Source organism: Cyrtonyx montezumae, unplaced genomic scaffold (assembly GCF_038088225.1).
Source record: "Cyrtonyx montezumae isolate F1298 unplaced genomic scaffold, pur_monq_1.0 scaffold_30, whole genome shotgun sequence".
Classification (NCBI taxonomy): Eukaryota; Metazoa; Chordata; class Aves; order Galliformes; family Odontophoridae; genus Cyrtonyx; species Cyrtonyx montezumae.
In genome coordinates, this window is record NW_027072035.1 from 10,678,221 (window position 1) to 10,703,882 (window position 25,662).

The 25,662-nt window shown below is 37.9% G+C and overlaps 1 protein-coding gene across 2 annotated transcripts in view; it reads left to right on the forward strand.

Moving 5' to 3' along the window:
- Window positions 1-25,662, forward strand: part of MCC (MCC regulator of WNT signaling pathway) — a 134,698-nt gene that overhangs the window by 60,636 nt on the left and 48,400 nt on the right. For both annotated transcript variants that reach the window (XM_065744259.1, XM_065744260.1), the window contains exons 2-5: window positions 7,903-8,016; window positions 15,074-15,216; window positions 22,863-22,999; window positions 24,269-24,432. In XM_065744259.1, coding sequence (XP_065600331.1) covers window positions 7,903-8,016; window positions 15,074-15,216; window positions 22,863-22,999; window positions 24,269-24,432 — 558 coding nt within the window. The remainder of the gene's footprint in view (window positions 1-7,902; window positions 8,017-15,073; window positions 15,217-22,862; window positions 23,000-24,268; window positions 24,433-25,662) is intronic.

The window sequence follows — 25,662 nt, forward strand, 5'->3', positions numbered from 1 at the left end:
AAAGCCTGGTTTGTAAATGTGCTGTGCTGTCTGCTTCCTTATGGTAGATGACATTAGGAAGGAGCTTGGGGCATCATGCAGAAATCCTGCATAAGGTGTTCTGGTGGTTGGTACCAGATATGAACATGCAAATAACCAATACTGAAGGACTGTAAGATGCTGAAGACTACCTTCATTTTTTCAGTCCTTCAGCTTACTGGTTTGGTCTGGCAGAAATGCTGTTGAAGCTAGTGGTATTAATGCGGTGTTTTCATTTTTGGTTTTTTGATTGATTGTTTTTGTTCTTGGTGGTGGTGGTGGGTTATTTTTTCTTTTTTTTTTCTTTTTTTTTTTTTTTGCGATTGTTGTTTTTCCGGGAAGATGAATAAGTTTTTAACTAGTTTTTCAATGAGTGGCTTGTTTTAAATCAGCTATGCCATAGACAGCAAATACTTAATTGAGATAGATCCATAGAATGCTTTTAGTCAGAATAAATGTTTGTCGTGCTGGGGATTTTTCTTTAAGGCACTTTCTTTAAGAATTGAGGATAGTTGTTTATTTGTGTTAAAAAACAAAACAAAACAAACCACAGAACAACAAATGACTGACCTACTGGAATCTGGCTAAACAGACGCTTGTCCGTTGCAAGCAAACTCCTCTGACAGTCATAGAGTAACTCACATTTTGAGCCTTTATAGCATGCAAATTTCTAGAAGTGATTCATTGTGGAGAATTATCAGGGCTACATTTTTAACACTGATTTATTTTCTATTTGTTAAAATTATTGTTTTGCTAATAGCACCCAATGCAATAGAAATGCTGACAGGAAATAACACAAGGTCTCCAAGAGTTTGCCATCTGATCACAGGGTTCCCTGGGAAATCAGTCATTTTTTCCCTTGTTACTGACCTGGTAATAGGAAAGAGGAGACAGTGAAAGATGCACAACAGGAGAAGTCTGGAAATGATGAAATGTGTGGATATTATTTATGCATGCTGTACTCAAAATAATAGTAATAATAATTAAAAAAAATCTTGTAACAAAAGTTTTTTATGTATAACTAGAAGGAAACTGTGGAAGCTTCCTAGGGGGACTAATGTAGTAGTGCAGGTGATTTTCCTGGCTAATAGTGTGCATTAAGTTTGAAGAAGTCAGTCCCCTGTAGCAAAATTCCAAGACCAGGTTTAAACAAGATAGCTGGTAGAAATTGCAAGTCAAAATGACTGAGATCTGCCCCAAAACTACGGGAAGCATCTTTTTGCTACTAATAAATATCATTTATTTTTTCTGACTCTCAAGTGGCACTCTCTATTTCTCAAGATCTAGTTTGTTCTTGGAAAAGACTGATGGTGAAAGAGCTAGTTAATGTGATAGAAAAAAATGACAGGGCTGTTGGAAAACAAATTCATGTATATGGCATCTTTTACATTTGTTGTAACCAGCAGTAGAAACTGGGCCATCATAATGCTTCATGCAGTGCATTGAGTGATGTACGTTCTCGGGGTTAGTTTTCCCCTTCTTTCCTGCTGCCTCAGGGTGATATTTAAAAACTGGAGAGGAGCAGAGAAAGGGGTTTACAGGAGATAAAGATCTGTGTTGAGCCGCTCTGTTTTTCTCCCTCCTTGGTTCAGATTTGTTGGTTGTGTTAGGCAGAGCAGAAGGACAAAATAAAGGTCTTTTTCCTCTTCCCATCAATTCAAAGTGATAAAAACAGTTAATTTATCATGTTTGAATTGTATTAAGAGTCCTCCAGCCAGAAATTGTAAGGGCAGTAGGAACGCTAATAAATAGACTGAAGTGGGATCAAATTCTGCTTAGCATAACCATTGAATGCTCTTTCTAGCTTACAGTGGTGTTTTATTTTTAAACTATTATTTTGAATTAAAGAAAGGCTGCCCAGTGATTGCAGAACAATGAGTTGAGATTAAGATGAGATGAAGACAGTATTTTGTCCCAGGCAGGATCTCCTCACCTCTGCATTTCCATTCCCTGCATTACTGTTATACTGCTCCCTGCAAATAGCTGGGAATGGAAATGGCAGTGGGCTTCTCCTTTGAAGGCAAAAGCAAGGCTGATCCTTGGAACATAATGGAAAGGTTAGATGAGAGCCTATCGATGTGGATATGTGGTCTGCTCTGCAGTAGGACACTTAAAATTGTTAAGAATTCCAGAAAAGAAGACTCCGCAAAGTGTAGTTTTCCTCCGCAGTCTCCAGCTTCAAAAGTTTGCATCTTTTGGTTACTTCTGGGCTCTGTGTTTAGATTTTTCTCCTCAAGTCACCAAAGTTTCATTCCCAGGAAGGTGTGAACATCTGCTGTAGTAGGAGTAGGGCCATCAGTCTAGCTCTCAGGCAGACTCATGAAGTACAGATTCGCACATGCTCTGTTTATCAAGTGTGAATTGCCTGAGTAGGTTTTCAGATGAAGATATTTTCCATGTGTAAATCTTTTGTTTTTAATGAAGTTCTGAAACTGATCATGCTCTGGAATAGTGTCAGGTTATCTGTTCTATGACATTTTTGAACAATCCTGGCGTATTTTCCTCTGCAGTGAGGACTCCTTGCAGCCTTCTCTTCTCCAGGCTGAACAAGCCCAGCTCCCTCAGCCTGTCTTCATAAATGAGGTGCGCCTGCCCTCTGATCATCTTTGTGACCCTCCTCTGGACTCTCTCTGACAGCTCCACATCTTTCCTGCATTGATGACCCCAGACCTGCACACAGTACTCCAGATGGGGTGCACAAAAGCAGAGTAAAGAGGTACAGTAGACACCCTGTCCCTGCTGGCCACCGCCCTCCTGATGGAGCCCAGGATACCATTGGCCTTCCTAGCTGCAAGAACGCTCTGTTGCTCACGTTCAGTTCTTCATGCACCAGGATCCCCAGGTTGTTCTCTGCAGAGCTACTCTCATATTCTCCCAGTCTGCGTATCCCAATCTGGGATTACTCTGACCCAAGTGCAAAACCTTGCACTTCACTGTGTTGGACCTCATTAGGTTCACATGAGCTTGCCTTTTGAGTTCGTTCAGGTCTCTCTGGGTGCTGAAGGCACACTTGAGCCCAGTATGGTTTGATTGTTTGTTTTTTAAGAAGTATTTTGAAATACTAAAAATTGCATGAAGTGTCCAGAAATGTTAATTTCTAGTTTAAAAATATGTATGTCTGTTTAAGTTCATAAATAACTTAAACTTTATGTCTTCTGCAGCTTTTTTGAATTAAAACTAAGTATGCCTTACAAACATTTGGTCTTTGTTTTTCTACAATTTGGATAGTTCCTTTCTGGCTTGGGTTAGCACATTACTTTTTAATATTGCACAGTCACATGATGTAACTATATAATGTCTAATATGACAACCGTTGCTTCAGCAGGATAGTCACAAAATGCCCGCTTTGTATGTCATTGCATTTTTTAATTCATTAATACATAACAGTTGTTTGAAACATAGATTTTTTATGGCATCTAACAGTTCAATGAAATTGCTTTTTTTAGGCATTTTGACTTTGCCGTAGGTAATTAGTTACAGGGCAGCTGGATGTGGTATTTCAGGGCTGCATGCTAGAGATTGTGCAGCTGACATGGTCTAGGGAATATTGAGCTGTCCTGTCACTGCTTCTGGGATGTGTCTGTTCTTTGCACTTTTCCATTTCACCTTGTCAGTACATTCACAGAAATGGGCTTCAGTATATTTATGCCATCAGTTGTACCATGAAAATGCACATTCCATGGATCATGTGCAAGAAAAGGAGGAAAAAAAACATGTTTAGAACTGAAGAAAAAAATTATTAGTTGTTTTTGTATTTTTTTTTCACGTAACAGTCACATTAAGTATTATTTGCATGCGGACCTGTATCTGTGCTATTTGATGAAATGTAAACTTGACAGCACTTTCCCTATGTACTCAAATCTTTAGCTACTCTCTGATGAAAGCTCTAAAGCTTTGTGTATGTTATCTTTTGTCTTGCTGCTTTTTAAAGACATTTCCTAGTTGTGCGAACCTATGGTGTAATTTTTCAAACTATTTTTCTGTGTAAATTCTTCCTTTTTCACTGTGTAAGGTTTCAGTGTAGTTGTTATGTGTTAATGTGACGTGTTCTCATCTATCTCTGCAGTTGAATGCCTACCTTGTCTAAGCTTCTCTTGGACTAGCCTTGACACTGTTGTTTCCTGCTATTCAGTAGAGAGTTACCAATGTACAGCTCTGGAAATCCTGAATGCAAAAACAAAAAGAGGTTTATATTTCTGCCTGAATGCTTATTATTACAAACTCATGTTGCCTATTTATTTCCTTGTCTGTAATTGTAAATTCTGGAAGGTTGGGTTTCCTCACCTTTATGAGGTGTCCACCTACTTTATGATGGGTGTCAGAAAATACAACACGTGGGTGCTTTTTTTGACCTTTCTGGCATTTTGAATGAAATTCTGACTGAACTGCAGGCTGTACTGAAAACTCCCCAACTCTCATATTACAAAGCAGCCTGGATTTTCAAATCTTGTGTAATGACATTTGATAACAAATAATTTGGTAGCTTTTCAGAGATCAGGCAGCATTATAAACATCTGAATCTAACTACACCTATGTATATATCATTAAAAAAAAAGGCAAGATTGTGTAGTTTGCATGTTTCAGTAAATCAGCCTATTCTTGTGGTCGCATAAAATTTTGTAGAAACTTTAGCTTCTAAGGTAAGATAGGTGTTGCATTTTTTATTAATGATGTGTGTCTACTTTCTTTACTGAAAGAATTCTTATTTCCTTTGCTGGTTGTAGATAAACAGGTTTTTAGCCTCTGATTCCTTTTCATTCATTGCTTTTACGTGTGTTGTTCTTTCTGTCCTGTTGAACAGTTTAAATTCATTGGCATCCCATTGTGGGTTTTTTTAGTGAGTTTTTTTTTTTTTTTTTTTTTAGTGAGAATTTATTACTTTCTGTGCTGGATCAGTACAGAATTTATTCACAGCGTTGGCTGCAGACTGTTTTCCATCGTGCTCAGCTGGATCTTTTTGGGAGCTGTTGTTTGAATGCTTAGACTGGTATGTTGTAGAAACAGTACTCTATCACAGTAGTAGCTGGAGGCACCACTTATGTATTTTTTATTGCTGTGTGTACTGGGTGTGCTGAAACTGAGGAGTGCCAGAAGCAGCCTTTCTCCCTGTGTAGTAACTTAGCATTGGCTGGTCTGCCATTTCTGTTACACTGATTTTTCTTTTTTTTTTTTTCTTCTTTTTTATTTTTTCTGAAGCATGAAGATCAAGTTAGGAAGGATCATTTTGGATAGCAAAAAAAAAAAAAAAATTATTAGCAAAGCAATTGTTTTGTTGCTTTGTTTGAAGGGGCAGATACCATCCATCTGCTGTGTGGCATCCCTTGTGTGGCAGGGGCTATCAGTCCAGGCCAAGCAGCAGTGTTGCTATTAAGCTAGACAGAATTTGTGCTGCTTCTTACCTGGTTTGGAATGGCAGGGGCCACAAAGAAGAGCTGAGCTGGTCCTGGTGTGTGACAGTAACAAAGGCAGATGCATAGGAATTTAGCTTCATTACTTCCACTGCTCAGAGCGCAAGTAGTTTTTCACTGAGATTTTTAAATTGATGGTGTCATTTTATATTTCAGCTCTGTGTGTATGAACACTGTAAGTGTGATATTTAATTAAAACCACAGCTGGTGATCATTTAATTATGGTGTACAAAAGGGAATTATCCTTACTTGACTACATACCATTATTTTGTTCAATTTAGAGAATTGTAGCCATTTTTTTTCACGTATTATTTGAAAGCTGTGATGAAGATTGCAAGATCTGATTAACAAACTGGTGGACTTTGTTAAATTTCTCCTCTGTTAATGGAAAACAGTAAAATGATGACTTAGAAATTCACCATCTTTCCTGAAAATTGCAAGTCAGTTATGAGCAGGTTGGTACACTTTAGCTGGTTCTCATTTCTCCTGACTTTAAAGGCAGTGCATGATTTCCTGTGGTAGGAAGGACAACCTTACTCCAAAGGCCAAGAATACTTTAAGATTCAGGGAGTTTCTGGGCTTATTAAGATATTTAAGCGCAGCGTGTTTGAAAGAAGATATACAGCATATGGCTGTAACAGGCCTGAACTACTGTTTTTTCACTTGAAAAATGAAACTGCCTTAAGAAACTTAAACATACAACAGCATAAAACAGCATATGTGTATGTATTATGCTGAAATGAATAACTGCATGTGAAATGTTTTGCAGCTGATGTAATTAAAATATTTTAGACAGCTGACAAATGAGGATGTCCAGAGCTTCTGGTCACATAGTTATTCTGCGGTTAAAATGGCAGAACTCACATATAAGTCTTCGTACATTCATGTCCTCATGCTAGAAGTGACCTTTTCTGTAACAGTGGATGTACTGTGAAGGATTTGTCTGTAAATGAATCTAGACTCTTTTCTTATTACAACTACTTTCACGTATCACTGTGTGAAAACTGGTGGTTTTGCTGGTTTTTGGTATTTATAAAGGCAAAACTGATACCAGAATAGGATTCATTGGTAGATCGACTGGAAATGGGAGAAGAAGAATGATCTAAAAGAGACTCACTCCATAAAATGTCAGACTGTGTGAAAAACTGAAAGTGACTGCAAGTCTAGAAGCACTGTTTGTGTTTCAGTCTGAGTCTTGTCAGCAGAGCAATGTTTGCCGAGTTACTTGGGCTAGCGTGGATGATCTCTTTAGTTTTCACCTCCAGTATAACTTAGTGATGTTTCTATACTACTACAAAGAATGACTTCAGTAATACTGGCTGGTTTCCTCATGGACTTTTCTGCTGTAGTTGTCAATATGGGTCATCAAGTTCTAGCTGCTACCTATGCTGTAGTGATGAAAGGGATATTGAGGGAAACAAGAGTGCGAATGAAATCTAAGTGTTGGATTTTTTATAAGATCTATAATTCATTTCTAAGTTATGTAGCTAACATAACTTAATTTTGTTATTTATCCTATATGTGTTTACACGTGATTGGTTAAATACAGCATCACAAAATCACAGCATCAGTCCACCATGGTCACTGCCAACGTGGATGAATGATGCTTCTTAGTAGACACAGAATCACTGTGTCCCAAGTTGGAAGAGACTCACAGGTATTGAGTCCAAAACCTGGCTCCACATAGCAGGAATTCAGATCACCCTGAATTCAGATCCTGTGTCTGAGAGTATTGTCAAAATGCTCCCTGGATTTCCACTCTTCAGTCTGTGCTCACTATCCTGGGGAGTTTTTCCATGTCTACCACCCTCTGGTACAAAGAGCCTCTTCCTATCACCCACCTGACCCTCCCAGGATGCAGCTCCATGCTGTTCCCCTTTGTCCTGTCGCTGTCACCACAGCACAGATACCAGCAGAGATAAGTATCTTTCAGGTAATCGTTCAAATAATCTCTTGGAGGTAGAACAGCAGTTCACATTCTCAGAGTGTAGATTCGGTAGGTTGGAAGCATTGAAGCTCAGTGGTACTTGAATCATAGGCATGAAGTTACTCTCTTCAGTACACTGATAAACTTTGTTATCTCCAAACACATCAAAACATGACACACCTTATTTTATAAAACAAATCTGAGCTGACATCTAATGTAAGAAGTTATAACAATGTTCAGGCTGCTTGCTTTCAAGCTAACATTAGGAGTAATGCACACATTCCCAGTTGAATTACTTTTCATTATACTTTTCCTTACAGTATGTTTTCTGATGAAGAAGCATGCAGACTGTCTGAAAGGGACAATTCAGTGCTAAAAGCATGTAGGAGTATGTGAGCTGATTTTTGACTTCTGTTATTCTAAAGTTCTGTTAACTACTGAGAAATGCAATGGTGCTGTGACTACTGTATAATAGTGTATCTTCTTTCAAATTCTTCTGCTATAATGCTTGTGACTAGGCTAATTTTTTGTCTATCTTTTGTCTTCCAGCTTCATTTAGCAGCCCTGGCATCATTAAAGGGAGACATAGTGGAGCTTAATAAACGTCTACAACAGACAGAAAGAGAGCGTGACCTGTTGGAAAAGAAATTGGCAAAAGCACAGGTGAGCAACAGTTCAAGTTGTGAAGATGGCCAGTGATTTTGTACTGTCCTTGTTCTTTATGGAGCTGTATGATATGTGGGGGGAGGATGAAAGATCTTAACAGTGTCATGACTGAAAAGAATTTTAAGACTGTAAGAAACAAAATTGCCAAGGGTTTTAAGTTTCACATGTTAACGATATGATTTTAAAATTACCAGGAAATAATTGGATTGTTTTTGTTTGAAACCAACATAAACAACCTCTTTTGATAGTGGATGCTTTAAAATTTCTAGAAAATAAAAATTGTAATTCTCAGTGCATTAGGTAGCTGATCACAGAGTCTTTTAATCTTGGGTAGAATCCATAGAGCACAGAATATCACTGATCATAAGGTATTGCCAATCCTCAGCACTTCGGCATTAATGTGAGAAGTGATTAGTGATCTCAGTCTAGCTTCTAGTAAATCAGTGTATATATCTCTGTTGTGGAAAACAGGATTAAATGAGAGGAAAATTTGAGCTCTGATGCTCTCTTGGCTCTTTATGTTGATCTGAAAAAAAAACATTAATGTAGATAGGTAAATGCAAACAGGGAAATAACTGCTGTATCTAATATTTCTCCTATGGAAAAAAAAAAACCTGTTCTTTTAAGGAACTACTGTTCTGGCAATTAGCTTTTTAAAGTACTTTACCATTTAAAACAACTGCAGAATGTGTATTCATTTGTGCTTGCAGATAGACCGAGAAACATTTTGTCATGTAAAGTGTCACATCTTAACCTGGTAACCCAAAGAGGTTGCCGATTCTCCATCTTTGGAAGTAGTTAAAAGCCATCTGGACCTGGTCTGCTGTATTGACCTTCCTTGACTAGATAGGGTTTAGAGAAGTGACCTCAAGAGATCAAGCTCAGCCATTCTGTGATTCTCCAAGTTTAGAGTCTCTGGTATCAGGGCATTTTGATAGTCTTTTAACTATATGTTTTTTAAACTCAAGACAGATGTAGAAATATTTAAACAATCTACATTTGAAGGCCTTTATTTCAGTCCTTCAAACATTATTCTATATTTTTTTCAGCTATTTTGAGGCTTGTAAACAATACTCTGATTCTAACCCATCAGTGCAGCATTCTGAAGTGAAAAACATTGTCCCTTTTGTTCTCTTTGATCTGTGAGCTGGAGACATGCACATCACTTATCAGCTATAATCCTTAGATCAAAAATTAACTAACTTACACTGCTCTCTGAAGGAGGGTCCTTTTTCTGAGGTACAGCTTTTTGTTAGGCTGCATTTGGCAATCATTAATCTGTCCAGTATACCCAAAAAGTTTTTATTGTTCTGTATGACTGTGCTGACCTGGTTGTTATTTTTAACTGCAGGGCATTGTGCTAGCTACAGGTTTTTGTTGGTGTTCTACATTTATTCCCAGCTCTTTGTTAAAAAATAACATGTATCAGCCATCGAAGAGTACCTTGTACATGCTTTCCTGCAGTGATGGATCCCCAATTGCTTTTGTTTTGTTTTTTTGTTTTGTTTTGTTTTGTTTTGTTTTAACCTGCTTAGCAGTTGTGCATGCATATAGTGCTGGATTTCTCACCTTGGTGTTTTTTTCCATGATCTTGGGCTCTGTAGTTGTAAATAGAACCATAGTGTTGACCACTGCCTGAACTGTGAATAACATAAAATCAGAATATCTGTTCTTTCAGAATATCTGAAGCCTTTTGCTGTACATTTCTCCATGCTAAAATAAACACTTCTGTGTGCACAACCACAAGGAAAACTGTGAAGTTGTGGGAGTGAGACTGAAGAGAAATTTTGATAGGAGTAGAGTAACTTTAGAGGAGTAGTCTGACTGAGCTCAGTAGTTGTACTGGGGTGATCATTTGTACATTTCTGGCTTAGTGATTTATCTGTGGCTGATGAGAAGCCTTGATGCACTTGTTGTTTGAAAAAAAATACTTTTTTAAGTAACAGTTTCTATGTAATCTTAATAGTATAGCACTTTTTTTCTGAAAGCTCTCAAGTGAGTAGAAACTTTTTGGGGTGTGAATGAAAGTCTAAAGTGGTCATTTTTTAAACTGTCATTTTTAAACGGTCGTTTAAATACTCTTTTTAAGGTTATTAAAGAAGCACAGTTTATATACTTTATTAGTTGGCTACGTTTAAATGATGAAACAGATTCTGATGACTTTGCCTTACCTTTTCTTCTTTCTATAACTGCATTGCTTTTCTTCAAGCAGATGTTCCACATAATGTTATTTTTTGAACTTTTTCTCCCAGTCTACAGAGATTCCAAATACATATCACATTATATATGTCATTTTTCTCCGGCAGCCTCTGGCTAATGTATTTCTTCCTCGCTAATATGAATTAAAGGTTCAGAAGGTATACATTAAGTAAGAAGTGTTTGAGGTTCTGCATAACCATTTTCAGATGCTAGGGGGTCAGCACTGAATCTCATTTCTGGACTATACTTATAAAAGCAGCACATGCTTTTTATTTACTTATTTATTTTCCTGCTGGCATGCTATATGCTCTCTGGAAAAAAAAAATATTCCTTGAACCAAACACATTTTTGGTAACACCTTTCATCCATTTCATGGGTCTTATGAAGTGCTTTGGAATAAAGGATTGTGGATTTGCAGGAAGAAAGTGATTTGGGGAACCACAGTTCACATAACAGAGGTAACAAGTGGTTAAGAGATAGTTGGATAGCTCTGCTTTATAAGATTTTTATAGAAGGATGTAACTGATTGCTGGTTGTTGTATTATGGTACAGCTCATTTCCAAAACTCCGGTCTGCGGAGTCCCTGTTAAAGCATTTGCTTACATGCTGGTATTATTTCTGCAAGACATTGGATCTCCTTGTCTCTTTGTATAATTGTAAAATTTGGCACTGATATAAATTCGTGAATGAAAGTTACTGTAAGCACTAATCAGCTGTATGTAAAGTACCCTTCCAGAATCCTTCTTTGGTTATGAGAATAGAAGTAGTGCCTTCTACTAGCCCTGTGTGTCTCCATACCCTGGCTCTAATAATAGTAAATAATAAATGTCTGAAGGGAAAGCACAAGTAGCATGTACAGACAGTTGTTTTTCATGTGCACTCATCTTTCTACTATCAAGAGTGTATGGACGTTCTGAGCAAGTGTCTGCATCACATTTAATAGTCTGCTGTGGTCCTGTCCTCTGTGGATTTATTCAGTTCTGGTGTCCCATGACATTACGTTTCTCTGCGGTCTGACTTCAATTGTGGTAATCTTCACAGTAGCCCATGTGGTGCTGTGTTTAGATCTACATCCAGCACAGTGCTGATAGCACAGCAATGTCTCAGCTGATTTGTTGTCTTTTTCTCTTCTTTCACTTCTCTTTCAATTTCTGAATAGTTTTTAGTGTGATCCACAAGTTTTCTTGCCTGTACTCTTCCCCACTCCTGTTCTCCTGTGAGTGGAAAAGAGAGAAAAGTTGTGTGGTGTTCAGCTACCTACTGTGGTTAACCTGAAACACATAAAATTGTATGGTAGAACCATGGAATTAGTAACATGCTGAAAGTTTCAGTTAAGTATTTAAAGAGTAGACAGTTCACTTTCTACATTGTGTATTTTCATCCTCTTTCACAGGGTAGTTCTGTTCTCTTCAGTCTTCATACTTAGTAATTCTGGAATTTCTTAAGAGCTGTAGGAACAGAGTAACAAACACTGTGATGCAGCTTTTTATATCGTTTGTCACTGGAGCTGTATTCTTCCCTTCATTTTTATTACTCACAATAGAGCGAGGGACAGTAGAAGTTCAGTGTAAGAGTATAACCAACACTGCTTGGTGTATGAGAACACTTGCACTTCATGGAAGGACTTCAGTTTCTCATTTAACAATTACTTGAAGTAGAGATGCTCAGGTCATCAGAGCCAACAAATCAGCGTAGAAATTTTTACTTCTGTTGTGTGATGTCCTGATGTCACATGGGTTCGCCCTGTTTACTTATATTCTTTTTCCACATTAAGTAAGTGCTGAATATACCCTGTTAATTAATCATCAGCATGTATGTTTTCATGATTGTGGCTTTAGCATAGTGGATGTATGCTTATACTTAAAATTAGAGGAACTGATTGCCACTCTAAAATCTGCCACTCCTCTTAAACTGAAATGCTCAATTACTTGTTCAGCAGGTTTAACACTGTGGCTAGTTCAGGTGGTGAGTTGTGTACTCCCTGAATAGTACTATAGACAGTGTTAGCGGCTCTGCAGGCCTGAGGAGGAGAGATCTGTTAGCCTAGCACTCCTGCTGGTGGGTTTTGGTGGTTGTTTTTTTGTTCTGAACTCTTCAAATTTATCACAGGATCTGCGCTGTTCTTGTCTCTTGGGTTTGGAATTTGTGTTCATTAACAGTCAGTAATATCATATGTTATAACAATGTATTTGGATTAAAATATTTTCCATGATAATCCTTCTTCTGTATAGTTTTTTTTTTTCCTGCATTGGTGGTTATTTTCTAGTATCAAAGAGGTCAGAAAAGGGAGTTCCCAGGCATTGTTCATTTATTCTGTAATTGAAATAACCTTTCAGGTCTATACAAAAAAAACCAAACTGAGGGTAACTTACATGGAAAACTGTGCAAGAATCTTTTCTCCTGACTTCTGTAATCACTTATCTTCTGCAGTCTCTCCGTGGATTATCCCTGTATTTGCTTTTTCTAGAGCACTAGAACCCTTAATGTTTTGATTAGAACTCAAGTATGAGGCTGGAAGAAAGGGATGAGGAAAGGAGTGCAAGATGTTTATCTTCAGAACTTGTGACTTACATGCAAGTAAATCACAGTTTAAAAAGATGGGAACTAGGGGCAGGTCATTGTTTTGGGACTCAGAGGGCTCAGAAAGTAAAGACAGTGATGAACGGATGAGTGTATGAGGAAAGAAAAAAACTGTTTAGCAGTGGCTACCAAGAGATGCAGTTGTTTATTTTCCATGTTTTGAGGTAAATGTGCAATGGTAAAGAGCAATCTGTATAATTTTACATTGCTGCATTTTGGTATTCATATTAAATTATATTTCCACTGTGTAAATATTTTGTCTTTTTCAGTTGAAACTTGTAGTGACTGAAGGGAATTTCTAGAGCCTGAACCCCAGCCTCTAAATCTGTGTTCCTTAGCATCAAGTCCTGTCTCTCACAGAGATTTCTTTCTGCCCTGTGATACTACTTTTGCCCAAGATCATCCAAGAGCCCTTTTGAAAAAATCAAACATTAAGCTGCCATCATATTGCTAGACTGCTAGTTGTTCACCGTGTATGTCTGTCACTAGATTATGGTTATCCTGAAAAATGGTGGCTGTGAAATGGCTAGAGAAAACAAAAGGCAAGTCTCCTAATGTGGCTGAGGTCCATTAGCAAGAGTCCATATATCTTCAGTCAAGATAAACAAATTCTGCTTTTCAGTGCAGAGCTTATAAAGATAAAAATTATTGAGATAAGCATTTTATTTACGATCTGAAAATAATTATTGTAGATTCTATCTGAAGCATCCTTTTGTTTATAACTGAAAAAACAGTGCACAAAATTCACTGTTCTTGAGAACACTTAACTGTTGGTTTTTTGGATATCAGTATTTATCAGAGGAAATTTAGATTAAATCTTTATTGTACTTAAATATTTACGTTAAACATTTTTTTTTCTGTTACTTTCACATTTTTAAAGCCGCACTAGTACTTCAACTATGCACAATGTTAATGTTCAGAAATAAGAGAAATAATTTTAAGTGATTCTGCAATAAAAAATCATTATAATATACATAGTTAACAATTTGGGTTGTTCAACCTGAAGTTCTAAAAGCTAGGTGAGTATTTCCTATCTTCTAAAATTTAATCAATTGCTCTACTCTTCAGCAGTAAGATGTTCCCTGTCTTGGTATAGCTGAAATAGCTTTTGACTCAAGTTTGAGGAAGAAACTGCCATTTTGTTGTAGTCTGTGGAAAGGTTCTGTAAAACCTTTGAGCTACTCTACTGTCTTACAGTGTGCACATTCCTGAAAGTCAAAAAGTATTGAAATCAATTTTACTAACAACTGTAAAATAAAGTTGTTAATGAAGCTCAGCATAAATGGTCATTTTTGAAGCTGCATTTTATGTAAACATTCTCCAACTGTGATGTGAATGGCCCATAAAATGTAAGAGCAAACTGGCATGCCTGTTAGTATGGGTATAAGTTTTGTATTTCTGAAATGAGTTTAAGGGATTATCTCCATATAGACAGTTTTTGGTTTAAAAAAGTAAGTTTTGGTGCAACAGTGTTTAGGGTCATATATTACTATGAATTGTAGTCTTTACAATTGCTAGTAAGATCTTATATTTCACTGTTTCAGTTTAAAATGTTTCTTATGTATACCTTTGGTTTGTGAGTTTTCTCTTGTTCCTGGTATAGTATATAACTTTCTGTGGTTTCAAGGAAGCTTGACTGTTTCATGTGAGGGGTCTAAAGCAAACGGTGAAAAGTCTTTATCTTTCCAGCTGCTAGAAAGCAAAACTTCAATCAACATGCTTTCTTGAGAGGCTGTAATTGCAGTAGGGTATCTGCTGGCATAAAGAGTGAGCCAGAGAGGCTGGAAATAGTACTTTGTTGGAAAGAAAAAGTAGGATTTCATGGCACATATAAAATAACAGTCCAAACTATAGCCACTTAATTGTTGAAATAATAAACATTTTATTATAGAGAATTTGAAAAGGAAAGTGTGCAATAGTACCTTAAAGAGTAATAAAAACAAATCCGAGAGAAGAAGTTACAGCCTTGAACCTTTTCTTATAATGATGTGGTTAATGCCTTGTGACCTATTTGAATCCAGACAGTGCTGAGGAGGTCCCTGAAGGTATTTTGTGCATCACAGATTCTTTCAGTTACACAGTCTTAAAATAGTCTTCTGAAAAGTTTCTACAAATCTGATAGATATACACCTCTTTGTATTTATCAGTGTTTTGCTTCTGTGCTTTTTTCTTGCCATTTTGGTCTGATGGGTAAGAAGACCTTGTAAAGGGGATCAGCTTCTCTTTTCTGTCTATTCTCTACAGAGGTGTTCTTTCTATTTCTTCTCTGATTTAGTGTGAGCAATCCCACCTAATGAGAGAGCACGAAGATGTGCAGGAGCGAACAACATTGCGTTATGAGGAGCGAATCACAGAGCTGCACAGTATCATTGCTGAATTAAATAAGAAGATTGATCGGCTACAAGGAGCGACAATAAGGTATGGAAAACCCTTGAAAACTCTGTGCCACACAAAAACTGATGCAGAATATGGTGTGAATTATGCTGTAAGCATAATTTGATTGTGACTTCAATGTAGCTATACTTGCTAGAGCTGGTACTTAATAGCTGCCCATAATGAAGGTATGGAGAGTATCATCTGAAGGGACAAAAGTGCTGCATTCTCAGTGGCAAAGTTGTCTTCTTTTCAGGTTAATGAGCACAGCAGGACACTGTACTGCGCTAAGTTTTTTATTGTTTAGCTTGGTGTACATGCAAAGAGATTAAATAAGTGATAGCCATAGTTCATAAAGGAAGATATAGCCAATCAATCTGCACCTCAGCTTTTCACCTCCTTCTGTAGCATTCTGTAGATATCTAAGATGATTGAATCACCTCTAATGGGAAATACAGATCAAATGGCTAACGGTGTGTTTTGCATCTACTTGTACTAGTAGTTGTGGCAAAACCAATCATGTAACTGTTGTAAAGTAAACTTTAAATTTGGCTGTAAATTTGGCTGTAGATGAACACTTATTTTTCCTCACTTGGACTAGTGAGAGGAAAGAGCTTGTTAAAAGTTTAGCTTGTAGTGATACAGGTAAACCACAGGAATCTGTGGGGTTTCTACAGTGTCTAATTACAGTAGATGCCTTTGTAAGTAAAGTTTACTTGATGTGTATAGCAAATTTTCAGTTAATCCAGCTTACTGGTTGAACAGTTCGTTATATTTGCTTCATTTGTTTTTCATTGTAAACCTTTCTATTAGCATAAGTCATTACAGCTACTCATTTAACCTCTCATAAAAAAAAAATTGTATGCAAAAAAAACCCACAACAGAGCGTATTGTACTGTAAGAGAAAGTATCATCATTCATATATACCATTATAAAAGTAGTAGTGGAATTAAATGATGTGAATATTATATAAGAAAATAAATACTGTAAACTTTGGATGGTTATAACTGGTGATGACCACCAGTTCGGATGTTCTCAAGGTAAAAATTTTCTGTAGTGATAATATATCTCTGGAAAAAATCCTGTTGACTCCCTTATTCATTTGTGCTTGCTACATCTGCATCTAAAATTTCTTATCATCTTCTTTCAAGTCATCTTTCTTTTTAATATGAGTCTGTTCATCCTACTCCCCTCTCTTCCTCTCTGGTGAAATTTTATGAGCTGTAAAGGCTGACTGCAAAATGAAATTTGAAGTGTGAGAGCTGAGTAGATATTTTTTTCTTGAATAGCAGAAAAGCACTCTGAAAATTGAGAGAAATCGTTTGTAGAAGAGAGATTTTTTGGAGCCTCTGTGGCAAGTTAAATGTCAAATATATATCAAGATCTCCTGATGAGACATTGCTGGTATTTAAGACCGGTTGCATCTACCCATTTCAAACCAGGGAGGTAAGAAAGAGATGGCCTAAAGCTGAAGGAAGGCTCCTCAGTAGCTTCTTATCATCCACATCCAGCCATATTGCTGAGGATCAAATCTGCTCATGTTCTGACCAGTACACCAGTCAAATAGACAAAGATTAATTGAATACCAAGTTGCATTTTTATAAAAGCAAGTCACCTCAGACAGTTTTATGATTGGACTAGAGGATCTCTGTTGTCTTTTCCAACCTTAGTAATTCTGTGATTATAAGTACAGATATTAAGACTGGGTAGGTACTGTGAGGAAATGTGTCTATGAATAAGGCATGCACACAGATGAAAGTGAGGCATGAGAACTGAGTTTGATGAAGTGTAGGCTGCTTTGCCTAAAAAGTGCAGTTGCTTCTCTTTTGGGGTGCAAACTTTTGAAGGTATTAGAGTAATGTTTCAGCAGCAAGTGCTGAACCATTGCTGTGCTGCACCACTTTGGTTTTACCATGAGAGCCCCTTTTGTTTACACAGCTATGAGGTCTATGTGTTTTATTCACTCTTGTACTACTATTAAGAGCAAAAATGTTCTTAGTGATTTCCTTAATGATTGGAATACCCTCTTTTCTTTGGCTATCCAATAATTCAGTGTTTGGGGAACAGATGAGGAATATTTTTGCTAAAAATGTCAAGTAGAAGTACAATTTGAGAGATTTTTGGAACGGTGATTGTAAGAAATATAAGTAATGCTTCTTGCTGCCACTTTCTGTAAATTCAGCGTGGGATTTTCTTTGCGTCACCCTTCAGAAGCTGTTCGATCCCACAGAGCAGGGATTGTGTAACTGCTGTCACTGCTGGGATAGGTGTGACTCACTACACTCCACCCTTGGCCATCAGGAGTATGAGTTCCACAGCTGGAGTAACATGGATGTTTCCAGGCCTTGGCAGTTAACACTGTCTTGCTAAATCAGATTACAAGAGGTATTGGAGTTTTTCATATGACTTTAGGACACCTGCGCATAATACCAAGAGGACGCTTTGCTTGTGATGCCACAACATTTTGGCTTTTTAGAAACAGTTTCTTGACGTTTCTTCAGCTGCAGGATAGCTAAGTGTTTTCCTAGTGCTAAAACATAGTGTTCAGTATTTTCACGTGTTGTTTGGAGGCTGCAAATACAAACTTGGGTGTTCTGCTTCTTTGTGACCTTCTTAGTGGTTATTTTCAATAAACAGAAATGTCCTGGAAACAATCAGAAGAAAATGGAGTTTCATAGTGAGTATTAATCTATCCTCCTAAAGCTGTGTTATCTTTAAATTTCTAACTGTTCATTTGAATGTGAATAGTGTCTTCAAAAAGAATGTAGAGAGTAAGCAGAAAATAGTGTTCAAGTTCAAATAAAGTTTTGCAACAGCCTGGGGAGTCCTGGAAGATTGTGTAAGCTGGTTGATAGTCTCCGTTTCTAGATATTCCCTTTCTCTGTCTCTCTGTCCTTATTCCTACCCCTACTCCCTCCCTCTCATTTTTATTTTTTTTCTCATTGTGATAACTGGGGATTTTGAGCAGCTTAGAACAGAATAGCTCTTGCTAATATGATTTAGTAAGGCCAGGTCTAGAAGAAATCTTAATTCACATGTTGATGCCTGTGCTTGTGCCTCTTTCCTAAGAATTTCCTAAGCACAATTCCCTAAGAATATTTGATATGCTGATCTTAGTAGTGATAATCTTGTGTGGGGCTTTTTGTGGGTTTTTGTTTTGGTTTTTTCCCCCCCCAGAATTGTTCAGCATTGTTCTAGATTTGCTGTGGTATAACGCATTCCATGTGTGTGATCACATGAAGTTAGCTGCTGCTCTTACACTACGTCCTTCCAGCATTCCTAACAAAAGTGAGGTCACCGTGGTTGTGGGAGCAAGCCAAATTCATTTGCAGTTTTCTCATCACCCTTCTGCTGCTCTGAACAGCTCAGCTGGTTTGGAAGCCCAGCCTCACCAGGGAAAAGAAAAAAAAAAAAAAAGGAAAAGCTGATGCGTAGCTGTAACTTCCTTCATATTAAAGTTGAAAGAGGCTTGTCTGCACTGATACTGCACAATTTGAAGAGCCTCTTGTTGTCTGGTACTTTATGTGTGATACTGCAGAATTTACCCAGTACCTGCTGCAGCAGATTGATGCAGAAGGTGACGACTTGAGCAGAAAAACTGAAGAGGACTACTGGCATGAGGATGCTTTTTTTCAGTTGAGCTGTCCGGAGTCCTAGAAGTTGGCTCTATTTTTTCTTGGAAAAATATAACTGGGTGGCAGTGCCTTGCTGTTTTTGTTCATTAGGAAGAGAATGGGAAGGGATGGTTTTTAATATTAAGCCACAGGCTTTGGTCAAACTCAGAGTAAAGGTGTTGCAAAGAAGAATTGTGGTAGGTATTTGTGCATGATCTTTCACAGCCTTTGTCCTTCACTGAGTGATGCTAGCTTGAAATTCCTGATAGAGTGTCAGCTGGATGTATGTAGCAGTGTTAGCCCATGCTTCTCCTATGTCTGTTTTTGAGAACGTTTTTAATTTTGCTGGTTTTCTTTGACCAAAGACAGTGTGTGTGCTTACTTCCTTTTTCTCTCAAAAGTGTGTACAGCTTAGAAGGCATCAGTAATCCAGTTGTTCTGAACTGACTTCGGCCAGTGCCTGGTTTCTTGGCCAGTTTTCTTCAGGTGTCCACTTGAAGTTCAGGAAAAAGAAGAACTGGGGGAGATTATACTGTTGTTATGGTTTTATGATTTTTGTTGTATTATTGATATTTCACATCATAACATCATGTGGTGTATTGGGAGTTAAAGAGCTAATGCTCTGGCTGCATGCTGGGTATTTTTGTCTGGGAATCTAACCCAGGTTGTGGTGGTAAGAACTCCGGCTCCTAACCACTAGCCCAGGAACATTGGCCAATGCCAATGCCTTCTTCTCAATTCCATTGGCCACAGAATGCAGGCTGCAGTTTGCCTTCACCTGGAGGGGCGTTCAGTACACCTGGAACCGTTTGCCCCAGGGGTGGAAGCACAGTCCAACCATTTGCCATGGGTTGGTCCAAACTGCATTGGAACAGGGTGGTGCTCCTGAGCATCTGCAATACATTGATGACATCGTTGTATGGGGCAGTACAGCACAGAAGTCTTTGAGAAAGGAGAGCAGATTATCCAAATTCTCCTACGAGCTGGCTTTGCTATCAAGCGAAGCAAAGTGAAAGGGCCTGCACAGGAAATTCAGTTCCTAGGTATAAAGTGGCAAGATGGACGTCGTCACATCCCTACAGATGTGATTGACAAAATTACTGCCATGTCTCCACACACCAGTAAGAGAGAACTGAACCATATCTCTAGAGTGACTGGAAGCTTTCAGGAATTGTCTTTGTTGGAGGCAGAAATAAGCCTCAGTGGTAAATTAAATCCCAGTACACCACATGATGTTATGATGTGGAATATCAATAATACAACAAAAATCATAAAACCATAACAACTGTTTTCAGTTCTAAGACAGTGACTCATTGGGTGCCTCTCTGCAACTCTTACAAATTATTAATAGTCTATATGAAATAGACATATATTGTTTTGTTTGTTGGTGCCTGTTGAAGATTATTTGAAATAATTTTAGAATAGCTGATAACTCATTGCTAGCAAACTACTTGTTCAGACCTAAGGCATTTAGCCTTAAATAAAATAAAATAAATTCAGAAAACATAAAATAAATAAATAAAATATATTCAGAAAACAGATTGTCTTAGAGTTAATGAGGAAGTAGAATGAACAGACCACAACATTATGAAGCAATAACAGGTGGCATTCATAATCATACATACCCAATGGCCTGGAAGTCTGATTCTAGCTTTTTATTCTAGATTCCACTTCGATTCTAGATGAGAGCTGCTTGGATTCTATTCAGATAGCGATTTGGGTGTGATAGTGTTGTGCTCAGTGAACAGTACCTCAGACCCACCTTCATTGAGTGATTGACTGATTGACTCCCATATTGTCTGTAATTTGTTGCTCTTTGTTTACAAGTAGACTAGTTTAGACAGACTACAAGCATGTGTACAAAGAGAGTAGTCAATCTTTGGGTTGCAGTGCAGATACAGCTGTAGAATTTTATATTTCAGAGTCTTAGAATGCACTGAGAACATTTGTTGAGTAAAATGTCTGTTTAAAAACTGCTGACATCTGAAGTATGTAACTATCCAGTGTTTGCAGGTGTGACAGGAGTGCACTTTACCAGCGTTGTGGAAGAATGCTGCAGTGGTACAAAATGCTGCTGAAAATTGACTTATTTTTTTCTTTTTCCACATTTGGTATTTGATAAAGGCTTTCTCACTGTCTGTCCTGTAGCTGCAATCCTCAATTTCATCTAACGTAAGAAAGTAGGAAGTGCATGCATACCTATAAAAGAGACTTTTTTTGTTCCAAAATTGATCCCAGGCTGATTTGTGCTTAGAACAGCTTGGTATGGACTTCACTGCCTTCAGCTAACCATTACATTCTGGAAGTGGAGCACCTTCAAACCAGAGAGAACAAATATCTGATTTCTCCAGCCAGGACTAGGTGATGGTAGCAGGAAAAGAAGCAACAGGGTGGCTGTGATCCCTGTGTCTTATGAGTGGTGCTGTAGAAGTTCAGTAAGTAGCCATAAGTTGTGGAAAAGCCTTATCCTTCCAGTGCCATTGAAGAGCTGCTCTTCCATTTTGGAGAAAGGGAAATCTCAAATGATACCTTCCGTTACTGCCGACCAGGAAACTGTCACCTTCAGGCTCATATTGGTTAATAAGTTCTGATAACCCTGTGTACAGTGTTCCTTCTGTTCTTCTGCGAGCATTCATGGGACCCACCTGGTACAAACTTCGTGATATTCCCAAGTTGCCACCATTGTTGAAAAGCATTGAAGATGATGTTCAATTCTGTACACAGTTCCCTGTTTGTAATCTTCTGATTTGCATGGACAAGCTGATGGAGACTCTCTTTCATTTTGTGGAGTGACAGCTGTGCATAGCTGTCTGGAGTGTGGCTTGTCTTTCATATTGCTGCAGCCACTGCTGAAACGCAGCACCCACTGCCTGACTGTGACTATTAGTGTTCTGTGTATTCACAAGCCTTCATCTGTGCTGTTCTCCCTGTCACATCCAGTCAACCCTCCAGGCTAAATCCTGCGATATTTCTGTGTGAAACACTCATCACCATGTATCTTACATGGAGCAGACTTGCAGTACAGATGCCCCTCCCATATGCAGATCCCTGGATAGCTCTTTGCTATTTCTTTCTTGTTCAAAATGCAGACAGTTTCGTTTTCATGCTGTTTCTTATCCACAATTCTGCTGAAACTGCAGCAAAATAAATCTCTGCATTTGATTTGAAGGTTAAAAAAAAAGTCTGTTTTCTTACTTGTCAGAGGAGCTCTGCACCTGGCTAAACTTGGTGCTTTTCACATATTTAAAATGTATGTGTTAACGTCAAAAGAGTCACTGTGGAAATATTTTCTAGTCCAATCAGCAAGTGGATCAAAAGAAAAAATGTTCACAAATGTTCTCAGGCAGGGCTATTACTCATTTACTTATCTTCTTTCCCAGTGCTTTGAACTCTTCGTATACAGACAGAAGGGGAAAGCCCTGATTTTTTAAGGCTGATGGATTTAGCTAAAGTCTTCTGTGCTCTAAATAATTTTAGTAGAACCAGCTTGACAGATAACTTAAAATTGAGGGTTTTTATTTTCTATTACCTTGAGCAATTTTGTACTCATTATCTTCCTTTTGAGAAGAGAAACTGAAAACCTACCTCTTCCCATGAGGATTTGGTATGCATATGCAGATATGTGTATGTATACCTTGCTTTTCACTCAGGCTGATGGTATTCTTCAACAGAGGAGGAGACCAAATTCTGTTATTCCTAATCAGCTACATGATCAAAGCAACTCGTGCTCATTACTAATGGTCTGCTGGGGAGTTATTGCATTGCAGTGTGACTCTTTCTGGCATGTGTCCTTTTTTGCACTCCTTGTGTCATTGTATGGTAGTCTGGAGTGTTAAGAACTGGGGGCTTAAAATAATGGAAACAGGACACAGGCTGATCTGAATGTGTGCTATGGATACACCGCAGTTAAAGTTGCTTAATGGTAACAGGTGTAAATCTTTCTTTAATGGCTAGACAAAGTGCCATTGGAGTTGTTTGGACTGTATCCTGTGGCTCAGCTTATAGGTCTTAAATAAGTTTCACAGAGTTGTATATTTACTCAGAGGTTTTGATTTCTCCCTGTGCTCTCTTGCCCAGGGAAGAAGATGAGTATTCAGAGCTGCGGTCAGAGCTCAGCCAAAGCCAGCATGAGGTCAATGAAGACTCACGCAGCATGGACCAGAATTCTGTTTCGGTACCTGAGAATCAGTCCACCATGGTCACTGCAGACGTGGGTGAGTGATGATTCTTAGTAGATGTAGATTCACAGAATATCATGTCAGTCTTCTCTGGGCTGAGCAAACCCAGGGACCTCAGCCACTTCTCACACCCCTTGCCCTGCAGACCCTTCATATCCCTCCTTTGAATGCTCTCTCTGATAATTCTATGTCCTTCTTAACCCACACCAAGTACAGAAAGACATACTTCTTGTGGGACATCACAGCCTTTGAAATGCCTATCAAAACATTTGGTGAAGGAGTAGATGAATTGAGGCTGTGTTAATCTAAGCAAATGCTGGAATAAAATGAAGTGTAGCTGTACACAAAATACTAATGCTAACTTCAGCGATTCGTACCTTTTTTTTTTCCAGATTATCCTTTTATACATAGACTCTCTCCTTCCTGTTTTTTGTTGTTGTTTTTTTCTTTCAGTATTCCCTTATAAGTAAATGCTCTGTATGTGTGTGTGTGCATAGAAATACATATTTATATATATACACCTCTGAATTTGGGTAAAAAAATCATAACCTGGTAACTGTGTTTGGCTTTGCTTACTGCCTTAACAGAATGAGCCTCAGTGACTGAATAAAAACTGCAACCTGTCATGATACAGTAATGTGTTTAGATATGCTGCTCTACTGTTACTGGGAATAAAACAGCAAGAGCTAAAATGTGAGTGCTCCTCAGTAGATCTTGCAGAATTTGTGTAGCAGTAGTGTAGAAAATAATAGAGCAGCAAAAATGCTTGCCACTGTTTTAATACTGTTGATGCATTACTGTCACATGAAACACTACTTAGGTACTGTACAGTCTGTAGATTTTGCAAGTCCTTAACTAATAAGACAGCAAGGCCAACCAGCACGTTTGAGAGACACCTTACAGGTGAATTCTTCCCCATGCCTTCTGTAGGATTTATGTTTCAGCTGTCATAAGGTGTGAGCATCGTAGTGTTATTGAATGTGCCAGGCAGAAGAACCAGAAAAACCTGTGAGGGTAATAAGAATGAATATTGTGGGTGCATAACTAGAGTGTTATCTGTCCTATTGGAGGTAGCTCATTATTTCAGTTAATGTTTGTACTGTATTTAAGCCAATTAATTGGTGAGTAAAAAACGGCAAATCATAAGGGTATACCTTTCAGTATTATATTCAGTATTATATATTAACCTTTCAGTAAAGGAGTCTTAGCAGTTCTGCACCAGATATGTCATGGACTGATGTTTGAACTTTCACCAAGCTACTTAGTGTTGCAATGTAGGGTTTTTTTCGTTTTTTTTTTTTTTAGATAACTGTAGTGACTTGAATTCAGAACTGCAGAGAGTGCTGACAGGTCTGGAAAATGTTGTCTGTGGAAGGAAGAAGAGCAGTTGCAGTTTGTCAGTGGCGGAAGTGGACAGACACATCGAACAGCTTACGACTGCCAGTGAACACTGTGATTTAGCCATTAAGGTAACAGTAATATTAGGCTCTAAGTGTTATGTATGTATTGCATGTGAAAAGTGTTCATATTCTGCGGAAATAACACCTTACATCTGAAGTCAAAGTACCTCACAGAAGTCAGTTCTAGTTCATTTTATGTGGTGGGTAGGTTCACCTGTTACACAGTAAATTTTCAAAAAGTCACAGAAGATACTAGTAGACTTTGAGTCTCAAAACAGAAATTCATTTGCCTTATCCTCATTTCTGAGTTAAGTGAAAGTAGGACACTCAGCAGTTAATTTACGTTCTGAAGATTATCCAGCAAATTAGTTGTTATTTGCCCAAGCTCACAGAGCTAGTCAGTGACTGGTAACTGGGACCACAATGTGTAGCAGTCTCTGAAACTTGAAAATAAGGTGTCATAAATTATATGTAGGTTGTGCCTTTGCTGTCTTAAAATACAAATCTAATATTTAAAACAATAGCATGTTATAATAATTCTGAGAAACAAATAATTGAATTTATACTTGTGTTTCTTCGTTTTAATATTAATTTAACAATAAAAAGGAGTGCCTGATCTGATATGTAATGAGGTTGTAATTCAGAACCTGAAAGCACTGGAGTAGTAGAGTGTTGTGTGTAGAGAAAGAGGTGAACAACTTTACTGTGTCAGATGGAAAAGCATCAGTGACTCAGTTATGTAAGAACAAATGTATTAACAGTTTGCTTTTGAGTGAGGCCTGTGACCATTCTAAACTGCTGAGGCAGGCCTTTGGCATGCTGCTGGGAAAGGTCTCCTTTGCTCCTGATGATACTAGAGGGATGTAATTGCCTGTAAAGAAATCAATGTTGAGTAGAAATTTGGAGAATGGGTATGTATGTGAGACAGTCTGACTCCTAGGTCTCTTGGGAATGCTCTTAAAGCAGCTTATTTGAGTGTCTCAGAGGATTAGGATCAATACTTTGAATGTTGTCAAGCATTTTCTGGAGTTTTAGGACTAAGTGTTATACACTCAGAAGTATGTATTTACGAACAGAGAGATTGTGGATCTTGGGAAACAGGCAGAGATTGGTCTATAGTGTAGTATACAGAAGTTTGAATTAAGAAAAGATGAGAATTTTTGCAGGAAGTGGATGTCAAAATAGCTATAATATATATATATTAATATATTATATACAGCTAATAGGCTGTATCCTCAGGCGTTTCTGTTTTAACTCCTTCATTTACTGTTGATTCTAATTAAATGCAGTGAAGCTTTT